We start from the raw sequence: 17404 nt of genomic DNA on the forward strand, positions 1-17404 counted from the left end.
AGGTCCTGAGCCCTGAACTATTATTTGTTGCCCCGCCCTGACCGAGGGCCAGGGCCTACTAACTCTGTTTGGGCTCAGCCTGCAGGAAGGTCCTGAGCCCCTGAACTATTATTTGTTGCCCCGCCCTGACTGAGGGCCTGGGCCTACTAACTCTGTCTGGGCTCAGCCTGCAGGAAGGTCCTGAGCCCCTGAACTATTGTTTGTTGCCCCGCCCTGGCTGAGGGCCTGGGCTTACTAACTTTGTTAGTCCTCCGCTCCCGTGACCCGGATCTGAAACCCCAGGACTATTGTGTGCTGCCCCGCCCTGATTGAGGGTCGGGCCTTAACTCCTGACTTTACTGCTCAGCCTGAAGGAAGGCTCTGAGCGCCCTGGACTATTGTGGGCTGCCCTGCCCTGACTAAGGGCCTGGGACGTCCTGAGTTTGTCAGGGCTCAGCTCCTGATCCACGGAGCTGAGCGCCCGAACTATTGTTTGTTGCCCCGCCCTGAGCTAGCGCGGGGGCTTGACTGACTTTGTAATCCCCAGCTCCGGCAGTGAGGACCGGAGCCCGGGCCTGAGGTACTGCCGAACCCTGACGGAGAGCAGGAGCTCATTGCAGAGGCCGTGTACCTTTGGCCTAGCCCCTGCCAGAGGGGCGAAACCCTGAGACTGATCCAGGCCGTGTAGTGAAGCGGACTGGCCCCCGACGGCCCCTGAGGGGGCCCGACCCCCGCACCGGACTTTTACAATATCATATCATCTCCATACTGTATATGAATATGTGAAACATTTCTGAGTACCAAAACATTCTGATTACCAAAGTGATGCTCAATCTACTATCACTCGTGAATCACATTTCATTCATGAAAATGTATTTTGGATTATTTTATTTTAGAAACGAGACTAGAAAATGTAATAGCAAAGCATAAGCAAATTAGAAATAAGAAAATCATAATTACTTAACTTACGTTTGGGCAGGAAAACCAGTTTCATCATAAATGTATTTATAAATTGGTTTACCTATCCAGTCATGTTTGTAGAACAGCTCTATTAGGTTTTTGCAAATACAGTTTCAAAACTGTAACTTACCAGATCTGTTCATGGGTCTCAATTATAATACACATTTTACAGGGAGGTTATTTTTTTTAATTCTAAGTATTAGCCTCATTATAATGCAGAAAGATAAGCTTATTGCCAAAACGTTTGCCCACCCCTGCATTAAAGGCTACTAAAGCTCTAAAGGGCAGTACTTCTTTATCTTAAAATATAGGGTGAGAATTGCTATTGTCGCACATATCCCAGTATCTTATGCTTCCAAGTCTACATTATCAACTGCAGAGGTCAGGGAGGATTCATTTCCACTATCTACAGTGTTTGTTTTTTTCCCCCACCTTCACAGGTCACTTCTGGAAGCACAGTGCTGCTGCACAAATGGTCTAATCAACTATTGCAGAGCCTACGTTCTCCCAGTGTTTGTTCTTAACATGTTCTAGTCTATCTGAGAATGCTGTTACTAACTGTAAATCTGAACACCAAGTTTCTAGAATGACTGAGATTCTTATAAGTAAACTCAGACGGCCAAATTTATCCCTGGTGTAACTCCAGTGATTTTGATGTTATTAACTTTGAGTTTGACTTTAAACTCCACCAACTTAGTCTCAGAGATGTTTCATACAGAAACACCAGGTTATTGGGCTATGACAGATATTACTAAAAGCAACAGGAGGAAAGAGAACAATGGGGAAGACATGGAAAATGTTATTAAAGCCAATGTTAAGGTGAGCCATTTAATACAGGACCCCAGAGGAGAAACCAACAGTGGCTATGCTGTGTCAGTATGAGACACTCATCTCAATGGCAAACATTACTTGTTAAGATTGCTAACAAATCAGACTTACCAAAGAGGTGAAGATAGTGAAGTAAAATATGAGCAAATTAATTTGCACATTCAGTGTCAAACTTAAAACTTAAGAGAAATGTCTGTCAGACTTTACAGAGCTTCACACCTAAACAAACAACATTAAAAATACCTTCAACACATCGACAACCATCCTGCAACACCCGGGCATACATCTCCACTTTGGACTGAGATAGAAGCTGGTCTCCTGTCAGGTATGTATTGTGAGATGAAGCAATATAGTAGTTACAAAGGGGTTGATCCATATCCTGGTGGACTTCAGAATGCAAGGGGTTAAATATATCACAAGCAGAACTGCGCATGAAGCTGGTGAAACCTTTGAACAAAAAGAAACAGTTTTTCAAGAGTGCAGTGTACCTGGACAGATTAACCTTACTAGAATACACAGGTTGATAAAATAGATACTATTTATGCTAAAGCCTGTCAGTGTTAATCTGGCACCCAAGAACTGCTGTGTCATGTGGGATGAATCCACCATCCTGAGTATCTGAACTACCGTCTATGGTTTGTCTATTTCTTTTGCAAGCTCCTTTGGGCGAGGGTATAGACCAAATTCATTGCTAGCATCAACAGGAGTTACACCTGCTAAAGTCAATGGGCGTTCTGACCATTTATGCCAGACAAGTCCATCATTTTCTCCTGGTCTCTACAGCATCACATGCACTGTTGTCTCTCAAGAAATATTAAACAAACTACAAAACAGACAAAACTGAGCAATGTAGTAATATGTTTACAAATCCATGCCTATCAAAACCAGCAGCATTTGGACAGCAATGGCACTAAGCTAAGGGATTCATAAGAAATCTATTAACAAAGAATAGCGGAGGCAGAAATTTGGATTCAATTGGTAAAATATGAAAGCTTAAATAATGAATGGCAGCAACATGGCAAGACTAAGAAAAGCATAGATCTGCAATCCCATTATCAAATCTGTGTTCACATCATATGTTTCCTTCATGCCCTTAAGGAGCATATGATGGAAATCTGTGTGTAAAAATTCTTTGAACCCCTGGCGAGTTTCTCTGGGCCAAATCTGATGCACACACTTAGGCAAGTGCTGTATGCTAAAACTGTCTCTTGCAGTTCAAACAAAAACATTCCCATAACAAACAGAACAAAACAGCTCGTCATTGTTTCCATTAGAATTTACAAAACTTTCTTTCTTCAAATTATTTGATAAGATTAAAAATTATTTATCTTAATCTAAATACCACTGCAAACAATCAGGTACTTTATACCCAAACAATGACTCGCTGTCATTAAAAACTGCCCTGCACAGATGTGACCCTCAGCAAGCTGATATTTCCTGACTCCTTGGGATGCATTGTGCAGTGGGGGAAGGGACGTCAGTTGCCTCTGCAGCCACATCCCTCTTTCCAAAGACCCAGTCATTTCCCCATTCCTCCAATGGGGAAATGACTGGCTTGGTGTAAGAGAGGGAACGGGAGCCTCGTGTTGGGGGTGTGAGGCATCGAGGGGATGCACATTGTCTTTCTACTGGCCCAGTGAAGATTATAGACCAAGAGTGATATATCCTGGGTGTCATAGGATGGTCGTTGCCTGGAAATGAAACCGATCCAGCACACCTTGTGACCAAACAGGTGTTCTCACTTAGGCTAGGTCTACACTACCCGCCTGAATCGGCGGGTAGAAATCGACCTCTCGGGGATCGATTTATCGTGTCCCGTCGGGACGCAACAATCGATCCCCTAATCGACGCTCTTACTCCACCAGCGGAGGTGGGAGTAAGCGCCGTCGACAGGAAGCCGCAGAGGTCGATTTTGCCGCAGTCCTCACAACGGGGTAAGTCGGCTGCGATATGTCAAATTCAGCTACGCTATTCACGTAGCTGAATTTGCGTATCTTAAGTCGACTCCCCCCTGTAGTGTAGATGTAGCCTTAGGGTAATTAAGAGCCATGGCAGCACCTGGGCCATGTAAATAGGAAGAGAGCTGGTGAGTCAGGCCTGCTTGAGTGCACAGACTTGAGGAGCAAAGGACAGGGACAGGGACAGGTGAGAGCTGCCCGAGAGAGACAGTCTGCAAGGAGTGGAAAACTTTGCAGGCCCTCACTGGGCAGAGAGGCTAGTGCACTGACAGTCCTGAGCGAGAAAGGCTGAAAGGGCTGAGAGCTAGGAAGCCAGTGGAGGGACTAGCTGCTGGCCCTTGCTGAGCCACAGAGCCAAGGCTGGAGAGGGCTGAAGGCTGAGAGCAGGAGAGGGTGATGCCTGCTGAGGCCTGGGAGTGAAGTGTGGTGAGAGATGTCAAAGTTGCACTGGAGAGCTAGAGCATGGTGAGAGATCCCATGATGAGAGATGCTGAAACCGTGCTTGGTATGTAGCATGTACCGTCTGGACTATGCTGGGGAATTTGGGACTGTGCTTATGGGATTTGTGTTATAGTTTATCTGCACAGGATTTTCTCTTATGATAAATTAAACTGCTAAGGCTATTTTTATTTGGAAAGGCTATTTGGGCTAGTCCTGGGGACTCTGAAGTAGAAAATGAGGCAAGTGTGTCTGTTGTGCTGTAGCCTGCCACAGGAGGGCGCTCCAGGAGGGCAGGCAGCCCTATGATACTGGGATAATATTACTTCTTCCATGGAGCCTTCTTCACCAGTGGGATCCCTCTTTAAGTGAGATGTCGGGACAGCTGGAGCCAGAGTAAATGCTTGGCAGCTGCTGGGAAAGAGGTATAGAGGCACGGGGCCTGCAAGGGGATAGGCCTGACCTCCTGGAGATCCCCCAGAATTCTGTACTGGTAACCATTTCCTTGTTGGAACCTACACTAAATGCAACACTGCGGGAATGTTCCAATAGGTCACAATAATGTGAAAACGACCTAAATCCAACCCTAGCATAAGTGGACACAATTCCCATTTAAATTAATAAGAGAGCTATCACTTATGCCAGGGATGAATTTGGCTCCTAGGTCTCTACCATATCCTGACAAAGAATCAGAGGGCTTGAATCTGATATCATACCACTGTGACTCCACTACATCAGTGGAGTTACTGATTTACACCAGTGTAACTGAGATCAGAATTGGGACTAGAGTTTAAATAGCTAACTTTAGAATATGGAATTTAAAATGTTTTAAAGGGACACAGCAAACTATTAAGACCCTGAATGTAATTAAATGTGAGGAGAGTGTTACTAAACCTAATAGGAATAGAAGTGTTTTCAAATGTTTAAAATGCCACAGCTTGTTGCTTTGTTTTGTTTTCTTAATTCTAGCCTAAGTGAATTGCCCAGAGTAACAGAACTTATGGCAGAACTATGAGATAAATCCAGGCCTCCTGTTTCCTTGCTCTGCTTTAGCAAGAAGATGATTCTTGTCCCTACAGAATCCACAAGCAAATTAATCTGCTCATGGAAGTTACCTTCTGGGCTAATTAACCGACCGTAGCACTTAAATTATTTCAATCTAATTCTGAAAGATTTATTGATACATGCAGATTTGAATATGGTATTAAGTTGGTTTCAGAATTAATATACCACCTGCAGCCTTGTTTTTGCAAATGAAAGGAGCAAATTTCTAAATCTTGTAAGAAAATACTTTGGGCCGCACTGTGTTCCCTGCTGTCACTTACATGAGTGTAAATTAATGGACCACTGTAGAGTGGTTTTACACTAGTGTAACAGCACAACTGGCCCATTTTTTACATCAATGAAAATAGGTTACGGTATAAACAAACAAACAAACAATTAGCAATAAGAACCCATACAAATTTGTATGCACTCTTGTTTTAAGAGGATATTGGAATCACTTGCAGTACAATTGTGGCTGGTAGTACAATACTAGTCAGGTATTTCAACCTGTTGTTCTCCCATCTTTCAATCCATAACTTATTAAAATACCCCCCAAACAATCATGTGGTGCCTCCATATTAATCTGTTGTAGTCATCAGACATTAAAAGCCACATCAAGGAAAATGTTGTTAGAACTCTTCCACTCTACTGCAATGGAAATAAATTGGGAACCAGACACTTTACCTTCTATCCCCAGAACATTTTGCTCCTTGTTTTCTTCTGAAACTTCAAACTTCCTTATGATGTCAAGGCAATATTCTGTGGTCACATTATTCATCTGCACAAAAATGACAGCATTGGTGAACATGTTTTTTCTAGTATGTGACCAACATGTCAAAATATACTTCAGACCCCTGTGTCTGGCTGAAAATCTTGTGATCAAAAACTGAACTCAGTCAACCGTGAATAAGACTGTCAGTAACACTATTCTAAAATGACCTTTGTTTTTTTTCTGGGGGGAAGCAGAGGGGGGGAAGGGGTGTTGGTAAGTCTCCACAAGCCTCATGCTCTTTATCCTTTAACTTTCAGGATGAACATGGTAGAGAATTGCTAATCACAACTATACTGGTTGGTTTAAGAGCTGAAAATTTGCAGGAAAAGAGTCTTTAACAGTTCGAGTTCCAATATTATATTAGTAAGTACAAAGAAAGGATTGATACTGATATTTTTAATGCATTTTACTTTAAAAAAAATCTGATTTTTCCTCAGACCTGTTTTCGACAATTAACTTCACTGCTTTCAACAGTTACTTGTGATACACAGGAGATGTGACAGAAGAATCTGGTCCAGAGATAAAAGTCTGGCCCCACTGAAGTCAGCGGGAGTTTTGTCAGGATTTTTTCCTAGTTATCTCTTTTCTACAATGACGAGTAGCTTTTTTCATACCCTAAACTTAACAGAAGGGAAGTGAAAAAATGGTTAGGTTAGGCATATTTTTTCCACAAAAATGATACTATAATATTTCCATAAAGCTTCTCATTCTTCACCAAAGTTGGTTCAAACACTGGCTTTGCACAAACTTCAAATTAAGACATCAATCATACTTCAAGCAAAAGATTCCAGGAAGATTGATGTTTTCTTTCTCAAATTGTACCTAGTCTGTATTAAATATTATTGCTTTAGGCAAAGGCAACAAGGCAGATTGCTCAGTGTTGTAAGTTATTTGCTATTCACGGTTCAGATTCAAAGAAATGTTCCCTTGGTGACTTGTTGCTCTTCCTTCTCATTGTCTGGAGGAATTTACTTTCTTTTGGCTGGCATTTCCAGTGACTTTACTACTTCTATAGCCTTGATTTGCTTTTCATCCTCCCTACCATTGTCTGTAGGTAAACAGGCCCAAGTACCAACACTCACCTTTGTGGAGATCTTTTGAGGAAGGTTGAGATCCTTGAGTGGAGCTCTTTAAGGGCCTAATTCTGCCAGGTGCTGAGCATCTCCCAAGAGATGGTGAAGGCCCTGACTCCCATGACCACTTCTCAAAAGCACTCAGCACCATACAGCATAGGGTCAAAATGTGAAAGAAAGCAGAGGGGGGAGGGGAAATCTTAATGTGCAAACAGTGCCTGTAAGCCTCATAATGGGAGGAAAATAGATAGTGATATTAGTAGATATAACATAAGATCGGCCATACTGGGTCAAACCAAAGGTCCATCTAGCCCAGTATTCTGTCTTCTGACAGTGGCCAATGCCAGATGTCCCAGAGGGAATGAACAGAACAGGTAATCATCAAGTGATCCATTCCCTGTCTCCCATTCCCAGCTTCTGGCAAACAGAGGTTAGGGACACCAACTCAATATGGATAGAAGTGAATTATCCTAGCTAGTGAGAAGTTCAAAAAATGTCACCAACTGAGAGGAAGGGACAGAGTCTCATCTACTATCCCCAGACCTATGTGCACTATTTAAAACTAGCAGTAACTTGGGAAACATTCATGTCTGTAGCAGTAACGGAACCTGAAATATTGCTGGGCTGCACACGCAAATGGGCAGGTCTGATATTCCATCTAGTAGAGGGCAATGATGTCTCATTGCCTCTTGTAATGGTGACTTAACATTCTCATATATTAGAACACTCCCAGGCCCTAATCCTGGAAAGATTTACTCATATGCTTAACACTCTGCACTGTGAGCAGTCCCCGTCAAGGAGTTACCCACAGTGCATAAACATAAGTATGTGCATAAGTCTTTACAGGATCAGGACCAGAGAGAAGCCACATCTGATGTTTCTGCTGTCAGTTACAGCAACTTTATGCTAGGAAAATCCATTAACTGCCATAAAGTTACTCCCGTGACTGAAGTCAGAGAAGAATCACTGTCAATATTTGCCACTTCATCAATGACTGTAATACTAAAGTACTTTCTGTTCAGTCAGGAAGGTACTGCAGTTACAGCAGGTACCTAAGGATGTTGAGATTCTAGTGATACACAGAGAGAGAGATTAATCCTGATGTTGCTTTGACGCTGTTTCTTTGGATCTCATTTGAAAAGAACCTTGGCTATTGAAATGCAAATTGTCAAGCAAAATGAGATGCCATTATCTGCAGGCCTGTCTCTCAGAGGTTTACACGTGTTCACTCAACCACAAAAAGTAGTTCTCTAATGAGGTTTTCTGGCAACTTTTTAATGCACACAAATGCAACTGCATAAAAGTTTTCCTGGCAGAATTTGATCTTTACTCTGCACCAGGAATCATTTCATCTTACACTGCTATTTGTTTTTTTTTAAAGTCCAAATAACAATGGTACAATGAGGTCTCCCCTGACAACACAGTCCATAAAGCCAAAAGGATCTGATGTCATTCCAGCATGAGGACGTTGGAAAAGTTTGGCAAACTGGTCATCCAGATCTTCTCAAATGTCTTCATAAACCAGGATAGCTCACTTTATCAAGAGCTTCTGCCAGGTTGATACAATCTATGTAAACATCTACACATTGTCCCTCGGTCTTCCCTGCAATTTTGGAGTAGATAAGGTCATGTTAATAGTGCCCTATTGTGATTGAAACCTACTTTGTGATTTTTTGAATGTAGATGGTCTATGCCAGTGGTGGGCAACCTGCAGCCTCCGGGCTGCATGCAACCCATCAGGGTAATCCGCTGGCAGGCTGTGAGACAGTTTGTTTACATTGACCGCCCGCAGGCATGGCCGCCCGCAGCTCCCAGTGGCCGTGGTTCGCCATTCCGACCAATGGGAGCTGACAGGCCATGTGCAGTCCATGGGCCGCAGGTTGCCCACCACTGGTCTATGCTCTCTTTATGTATCTATAACACTGAAGAGATACTACAGTCACTTTGAGCTCTTCCCCTCAGATACTAATGATATTGGTCTCTCTTTTAGCTATTACGATACTACTTCTGACTCCCAGGTATTGCATAGAAATTAGAGGGTGAGTCAGTGTATCACATCCCCACTTATAAAGGTTAGCAAATGTTCCTGGTCCTCCTGGATTTTTACAGATTTCATGGCTGCGATGGTTTTGCAAACATCTCCAAAAGCAGCAGTTATCCAGGGTTATTCTGCACCACCCATTGTTTCACATGATATGTGATAAACCTGTGGTAAAAATGGATGGTAAAATGTTCACACCATTAATGCATGATGCATACCTTTGTCAATAAGGCTATAAGACACTTCTTCTAAGGACCATTTGTGGCAAACTGTTCTAAGCCTAAAAGCACAGCTAGACCATCCAGAGTACCATATGTGACTAGTAATGTCCCTATTTGCCAGTATTGGCTCCAATTCAAGAAAGCACTTAAGTATGTGCTTAAGTTCATACGCATGACAATGCTTAAGCATACACTTGAGTTCTATTGATTGCTATGGGATTTAAGCCTATGCTTATGTGTTATTGTGAATAACATTTTCCTTAATGGGGACCATTGTTTGGGACTGCTAGATGCTACCATAATACAATCAGAAGTGTGGCCCCATTGTGCCAGGTGTTGTTCAAACCCAGTGTAAAAGACAGTCCCTGCCCTGAAGAGTTTACAGTCTAAATGGACAAGAGAGTCAGACAAAATGGACAGACCCAAACTAATATCAAGCAAAATATATGCAAAAACTGAAGCAGAAAACACAACCAGAATGTCAAATTATTAAAGTGAGGGAGACTTCTGCTGAAATTCTCTTTCTCAACCATCATCATCAACTGTGTAGATGAGAAACTTATCAGGTTGCGCAGAAGACTGAGGCTGTCTGACCATGTGCCTAAAGTCTATTCAGTCTCCCTCTGCACATAGGTGCCTTCTACACCATTAGCAGGGTTTCAACATTCCTGTGTCTTTTCCTTTGCCTCTGCCAGTTTTGAGTGAGCACTCAGTACCCTAGAGGAAGCAGGCACATTTACCTTTGCTTTACTGGGGTGCGTAATGCAGGTTGTACAGCTAGATCAGTTACAAAATGAATCCAACTGGCAAATGTTTATCCAAATCCACACTTGTTATTCAGCATTCATCTCTCCTTTGGTATTATACTTTTCTTTATTTTTTGGTTCATACAGTAGAAAATCTTAATCTATTACATTTGATTTTTTCCCTTAACAGAGCCTTTATAAATCAGCTCCACTGTAATAGGATTACTTTATTAGCACACTGCTTCACACATCACATCTAAGAACATTTAAATTTTAAAAAGCCAGGGTGAGCAGATTGCCAAGCATGTTAAAAACTGGGGTTGTAGTAGAGGTTTGTAGAGGTTTTTTTCTTCATCTTTTAATAAGCAGAGATGGAAACACTTATATTATCAGCTGATTACATTCTATACTGAGAGATGCATAAACTTTCATTTGCTATCTCTCTTGCTGTTTTTTCTTAGTTATGTGACTAGAATAATTTCAGAATCGCTACGTATCAAAGATTGTGTTTCTATAGTGCTGCATTTTTAATATATTGGATTAGCTCTAAGTACTATAACACAAGAAGAGTAAGATTTTGATGGCTATTCTCAAGGCACTTGTCTTGATAAATATTTTAAAATTACCCTAAATGCACTGATGGTTCAACCTATAAAGAGTCTTACATGTAAAATACAAAAACTGAAATGTCTGAGATAGTAGGCATGACGACACAAAGGTTAATCCTGAGACTTCAGTTGACCCAACCTTGCACTGTTGTTATAATCTCTGTTCTGAGTTAATGAGATTAGTTTTGATGTTAGTGTCTGTTTTTTCTCAGGGTCTTAAAAATATAATTTGCCAAGAAGGTGAAATAAAATCTCAGCACTCTACAGGCACTGAATTTTCTTGGTTAAATAGAATAATTGGCCAGTGTTTTTGAGAGTTATGCACCAGAAGTAGCATCTGGTTTAGTGGCTCTTCCTTACCATGACTTTTAATGCTAAAAAGTAGAAGATTTGGTATTTCTAAGAATTTTCACTTAAATTTTCATGCCAAGATGTCTGTAGAGAAGGAGGTTTAACAGGTTTTGAACAACAGCTCCAAGATTTTAAGATGAAGTTAATAACTTTGTCATAATATGACCATCCTGCCCCTCTCAGCCCAACCCCTCACAATTGGTCCTTCTCAGCTGCATTACAGAATCCTTAGAACAGCATTCCTAAAGATTGCTCAGGGTTTTCAGTGCTTCAGAGGAAGCAGGGTGAACACTGGGTACATTTGTTTGCAGTGCTCCTCATGTCTGAGAGAGACCGGCTGCACATGACTGAGCAATTTCTTTTCTGTGGAAGACAAAGAATGGGAAATGGAGTGTGACCCACGAAGACAACAACTGGTGAGCATCTTGGAGGCTGTGACCCATAAGCTGAGAACTGCTGCTCTCAGCTAGTGGAAAGAAACATGACATTAGTGGATGGCATGCAGGTTCTTATGGACTAAAGCTTTCAACCAAACCTCAATACAAATACCGAACATTGCTAGTATACTGAAATAACTATACGCTGTAATCATAGGACAGAAATGTCTGTCAGCTCATACCTCTCTCCCTCCAAATGTTAGAGAGAGCACAGGGGATGGCTCAGTTTGCTTCTTAGAAAATTTTATTTATAACTCTAAGCTAAACCTGCATCATGAGAAGCCTACTAGAATTACACAGGATAATAGAAATGAGAACACTTCATTGGAGAAAATAACTGATTATCCAAGCTCAAGTAGAAGTTGCTCTTTGATTGTAAAGGCTATTCCTAGTAGAGCCTTCTTTCATCACAAGCTGTTGAGAATTACCTTTTTCATCATTTCCACAGGCTCCTTGATGTCTGTGTGGCAGTGTTTGCATGTGGAGTAGGAATGAAAATGTCTAATCTAGGCAAAGGCTACAGCTGTTAAGGGACAGGAATCCCTTCACTTGTGCTCTTTTAACTTTAACTTGAGAGAGATGATACAGACTCTCAATTCTAATTAAAATTCACTTTCATTAAATTGTAAAATGCCTTCTACGTGAATGGTAATGTTTGAATATAAGCATATATGGATACTGTGACGTTGTGCAGTCTACATGGTTTTATAAAAATATAAGTGAATATAATGTAACTGGAATATGCTTCATGAAAAGGTCTCTTGTAAGGTATCATTACAAAGCTTATAATCTACTGAGTATGATCATCCCATTTGTATAAATGTACCACTCTTGTATCAAAAAATGGAAATATAAAATATAACTCTGAGGGCCTATTGTAATTATGTAAAGTGTGGGCCATTAATGATGGTTTGGAATCTTGATGACTCCCATTAACAAGGACCATTGTCTGCAGATGGCTATGTTTACACCCTCTACACCAATATTCCACACAAAGATGGACTACAAGCTATCAGGAACAGTATCCCTGATAATGTCACAGCTAACCTGGTGGCTGAACTTTGTGATTTTGTCCTCACCCACAACTATTTCACATTTGGGGACAATATATACCTTCAAGTCAGCGGCACTGCTATGGGTACCCGCATGGCCCCACAATATGCCAACATTTTTATGGCTGACTTAGAACAACGCTTCCTTAGCTCTCGTCCCCTAACGCCCCTACTCTACTTGCGCTACATTGATGACATCTTCATCATCTGGACCCATGGAAAAGAAGCCCTTGAGGAATTTCACCATGATTTCAATAATTTCCATCCCACCATCAACCTCAGCCTAGATCAATCCACACAAGCGGTCCATTTCCTGGACACTACTGTGCTAATAAGCGATGGTCACATAAATACCACCCTATACCGGAAACCTACTGACCGCTACACTTACCTACATGCCTCCAGCTTCCATCCAAGACACACCACACGATCCATTGACTACAGCCAAGCTCTAACATATAACCTTATTTGCTCCAATCCCTCGGATAGAGACAAGCACCTACAAGATCTCTATCAAGCATTCTTAAAACTACAATACCCACCTGCTGAAGTGAAAAAACAGATTGACAGAGCCAGACGAGTACCCAGAAGTCACCTCCTACAAGACAGGCCCAACAAAGAAAATAACAGAACACCACTAGCTGTCACCTTCAGCCCCCAACTAAAACCTCTCCAGCGCATCATCAGAGATCTACAATCTATCCTGAAAGATGATCCTTTACTCTCACAGATCTTGGGAGACAGACCTGTCCTCGCTTACAGACAATCCCCCAACCTAAAGCAAATACTCACCAGCAACCACACGTCACTGAACAAAACCACTAACCCAGGAACCTATCCTTGTAACAAACCCTGATGCCAACTCTGTCCACATATCTATTCAAGTGACATCATCATAGGACCTAATCACATCAGCCATACCATCAGGGGCTCGTTCACCTGCACATCTACCAATGTGATATATGCCATCATGTGCCAGCAATGCCCCTCTGCCATGTACATTGGCCAAACTGGACAGTCTCTACGCAAAAGAATTAATGGACACAAATCTGACATCAGGAATCAAAATACTCAAAAACCAGTGGGAGAACACTTTAACCTGTCTGGTCATTCAGTGACAGACCTGCGGGTGGCTATATTACAACAGAAAAACTTCAAAAACAGACTCCAACGAGAGACTGCTGAGCTAGAATTGATATGCAAACTAGACACAATCAACTCCGGTTTGAATAAGGACTGGGAATGGCTGAGCCATTACAAACATTGATTCTATCTCCCTTTGTAAGTATGCTCACACTTCTTATCAAACTGTCTGTACTGGGCTATCTTGATTATCACTTCAAAAGTTTTTTTTCTCTTAATTAATTGGCCTCTCAGAGTTGGTAAGACAACTCCCACCTGTTTATGTTCTCTGTATGTGTGTATATATATCTCCTCAATATATGTTCCATTCTATATGCATCCGAAGAAGTGGGCTGTAGTCCACGAAAGCTTATGCTCTAATAAATTTGTTAGTCTCTAAGGTGCCACAAGTACTCCTGTTCTTCTTTTTATGTTTACTTGTTAGTCTTCCTGTATATGTGTGTGCTGACAAGTGGGCAATGAAGTCTTGCAGGGACATGTGATCATGTCACCTGAACTGGAATCCATCTTTAACCTGGTGCTTTTCCAGTGAGGGGGGGTGGAAACCCAGAGGGACAAAGGGTTCCCGCCTTATGCAAAAGATATATAAAGGAGTGGACGAGAACAGAGGGAGAGGAGCCATCATGAAGAATCCCCTAGCTATCACCTGAGCTGCAACAAGAGCTGTACCAGGGGAAAGAATTGTGCCCAGGCCTGGGAAGGTGTCCAGTCTGAGAAAAACTTACTGAAGCATCTCTGAGGGTGAGATTATCTGTATTTAGTTTGATTAGACATAGATTTGCGCATTTTATTTTATTTTGCTTGGTGACTTGCTTTGTTCTGTCTGTTACTACTTAGAACCACTTAAATCCTATTTTCTGTATTTAATAAAATCACTTTTTATTTAGTAATTTACTCAGAGTATGTATTAATACCTGGGGGGAGCAAACAACTGTGCATATCTCTCTATCAGTGTTATAGAGGGCGAACAATTTATGAGTTTACTCTGCATAAGATTTATACAGAGTAAAACGGATTTATTTGGGTTTAGACCCCATTGGGAGTTGGGCATCTAAGTGCTAAAGACAAGCAAACTTCTGTGAACTGTTTTCAGGTAAACTTGCAGCTTTGGGGCAAGTGATTCAGACCCTGGGTCTGTGTTGGGGCAGACGGGAGTGTCTGGCTCAGCAAGACAGGGTGCTGGAGTCCTGAGCTGGCAGGGAAAACAGGAGCAGAGGTAGTCTTTGCACATCGGGTGGCAGCTCCCAGGGTGGTTTCTATGATCCAACTCGTCACAGATACATCAGTTACTGAATATGGCTAATTAATACTGGAACTTAAATCTTTTGAATGTAGGGATTTATACGCTGCTGATGAAAGACTGATTTTGATGCAGGCATCTTTCTTTCAAAAAACAACCCTCTACAGTTCAGCAAGATGTTGGTTTTGAGTATGTGAACAAGTCATCTGTTGGCCTAAAATAAAATGTCACAAACTGGCGACACTATCACCTGGCTTGCAGAGGAGAGAGTGGAAGGAGGATGTCACAGTCCCTCTGGGAAGGATGTTAGTAAACTCCACCATCCAACAATCAGATGTTAGCAAAGCAGCAGTAGAGTGATGAGTAAGGCTCCATGTTTGTCACGGAGGTCACGGATTCTGTGACCTTCCATGACTTCTGCAGCAGCCCATGCAGCTGGCCCGGGAGCCGCCTGAGCAGCTCGGGCAGCCCTTGGGCCAGTCGCACCTGCTGTTACTGGGGCAGTCTCAGACCCCGCAACCCCCCAGTTGCAGGAGTTTGGGTGTAGGGGGACTCAGGGCTGGGGATTGGGGTGCAAGGCGGTGCTTACCGGGGGTGGGGGGGCAGGGGCTCCCTGGAAGGGCGATAGGAACTCCCCTTCCTCAGCTCCTAGCTCCACTTGCTGCCTTCGCCCGCAGCTCCCATTGGCCACGCTTCCCAGCCAATGGGAGCTGCAGAACCGAGGCTTGGGGAGGAGCGGAGACAGCACGTAGAGCTAGAAGCTGGAGGTTGCTGCTTCCCAGGAGCCAGGTAGGTAACCTGCCTCAGCCCCACCAACCCCTCTCCCCCCCAGCACCCATGGCGTACACACCCCCGAGCACCCGTAGCACCCCCAGGGCCACCCCCAAGTTTTAGTCAGGACAGGTCACGGGCCAGGAATTTTTCTTTACTGCCCATGACCTGTCCATGACTTTTACTAAAAATACCCTGGACTAAAATGTAGCCTTAGTGATGAGATGTAGGATGACCGAAAAGGGGCACGTGGAGATCAGGGAGAGCTCTCTCACGTAACATTCCCATCACTCATTAATAAGCTCCTCAGAGGGAATAAGATAACAGGAAGGGCAGTAGGGGAGCAAAGAAGTTGGGGAAAGGAATGCAACGCCAAGAGTGTCCATCCTAGTACCAGGATACCAGCTGGTGGGTTTGTTTCAAATGAGTAGTGATGAGGTAGACTTTGCTTTCTCTCGAGAACTAATTCTCAGAATGCAGAATCAAAACTCTAGATTAAATCAAGCAAAGGATATACCTTACAATTAAGCAACACAAATAATCACTACAAAATGTCAAGTAAACAGAGGACACATACTTATCCCAGGTGGGGATTTTTTTTTAAATGAAGTCTGTTCTGCTATCCACCCCCAAGAATCTCTTCAGTTGTGTAATAGTGAGACAGAGGCCTAGCATGTTATAACTGCAAATCAAACTAACTGGGCATGAAAAAATAATGACAAAGTGAAGCAGACTGTGTACAAACACTGGTATTATAGTGAATAAAGCACAACCACAACAGCAGTCAAACCCAGCATGATTGGCCTCTGTCAGTAGCAGTAGGCCTGCGCCGCCTGCGGCAGGTTATGAAAGTCACAAATTGGGCTCTTTGGTAAACACATGCTCTTTAGTAACAAAGAGACAACTAACTTCAACCATCACTTCCGCATAAGCCATATTAAAGCCACTCAAAATTCTTCATCAAAATATTTCTTGGCAAAAAAAGATTGTAGCTAAAATTTAAAAATATTTTATTGAAATTTTCTAGTTTTGAGAGAAAGAAGAAGTTTTCAGTAGAAATATTTGATATTTTTCAGGAATTTTTTTTTATGTTTAATGAAAATTTTGTGGCTTGTTTTCTTCCCTGAAAAAAACAAAAACAATTTCTGGGAAATTTAGAACACACCAAAAAAAAAAAAATGTTAACTTCCTGACAAAATACATTTTTTTAAATTATCTCTATTACTACCTGTGATTATGTTGCCCTCTAGTGGTTCGTGTCTACAAAGGACACTATTATTATTTATTTGTATTCTGGCATTGCCCACAACATGCTAGGGTGCTGTCCACACACTAAAGATAACTTTCATACACAAACATCTTATTATATGTATGATTGTAGTCCTTAGGACTCCTAGCCATGGATTAGGACCTCACGGTGCTAGATGCTGTGCAAACAAAGAACTAAAAGACAGCCCTTGTCCCAGAGAGCTTACAATCTATCCATATTTAAACATGTGAGTAAAAGTAACCTGATTTTCAGAGGTGCTCAGCACCTGTAGCCCTTATAGTCTTCACTCTGAGTTGCTGGTACTCAGCAACTCTGACAATCAAGCCGCCTTTTAACTAAATGCCTAAATGTGGATTTCGGTGCCTACATTCAAACAATCTGTCAGTCTCTGACCTGAAGAGCTCAAATACAGAGATCTGTACATGTTTTATAGCTTATCTCTAATATTTTTTTAAATAAAAAGATACCAGTG

General features: G+C 42.2%; 1 protein-coding gene across 1 annotated transcript in view; it reads right to left on the minus strand.

Moving 5' to 3' along the window:
- PLCH1 (phospholipase C eta 1) overlaps window positions 1–17404 on the minus strand; it is a 172355-nt gene that overhangs the window by 50385 nt on the left and 104566 nt on the right. Inside the window, exons 7-8 of the mRNA XM_054040926.1 lie at window positions 5892–5985; window positions 2011–2214 (exon numbers count right to left, since the gene is read on the minus strand). Of these exons, the coding sequence (XP_053896901.1) occupies window positions 2011–2214; window positions 5892–5985 (298 nt within the window). The remainder of the gene's footprint in view (window positions 1–2010; window positions 2215–5891; window positions 5986–17404) is intronic.

The sequence above is a fragment of the Malaclemys terrapin genome, chromosome 9, assembly GCF_027887155.1.
Source record: "Malaclemys terrapin pileata isolate rMalTer1 chromosome 9, rMalTer1.hap1, whole genome shotgun sequence".
In the NCBI taxonomy this organism is placed as follows: Eukaryota; Metazoa; Chordata; order Testudines; family Emydidae; genus Malaclemys; species Malaclemys terrapin.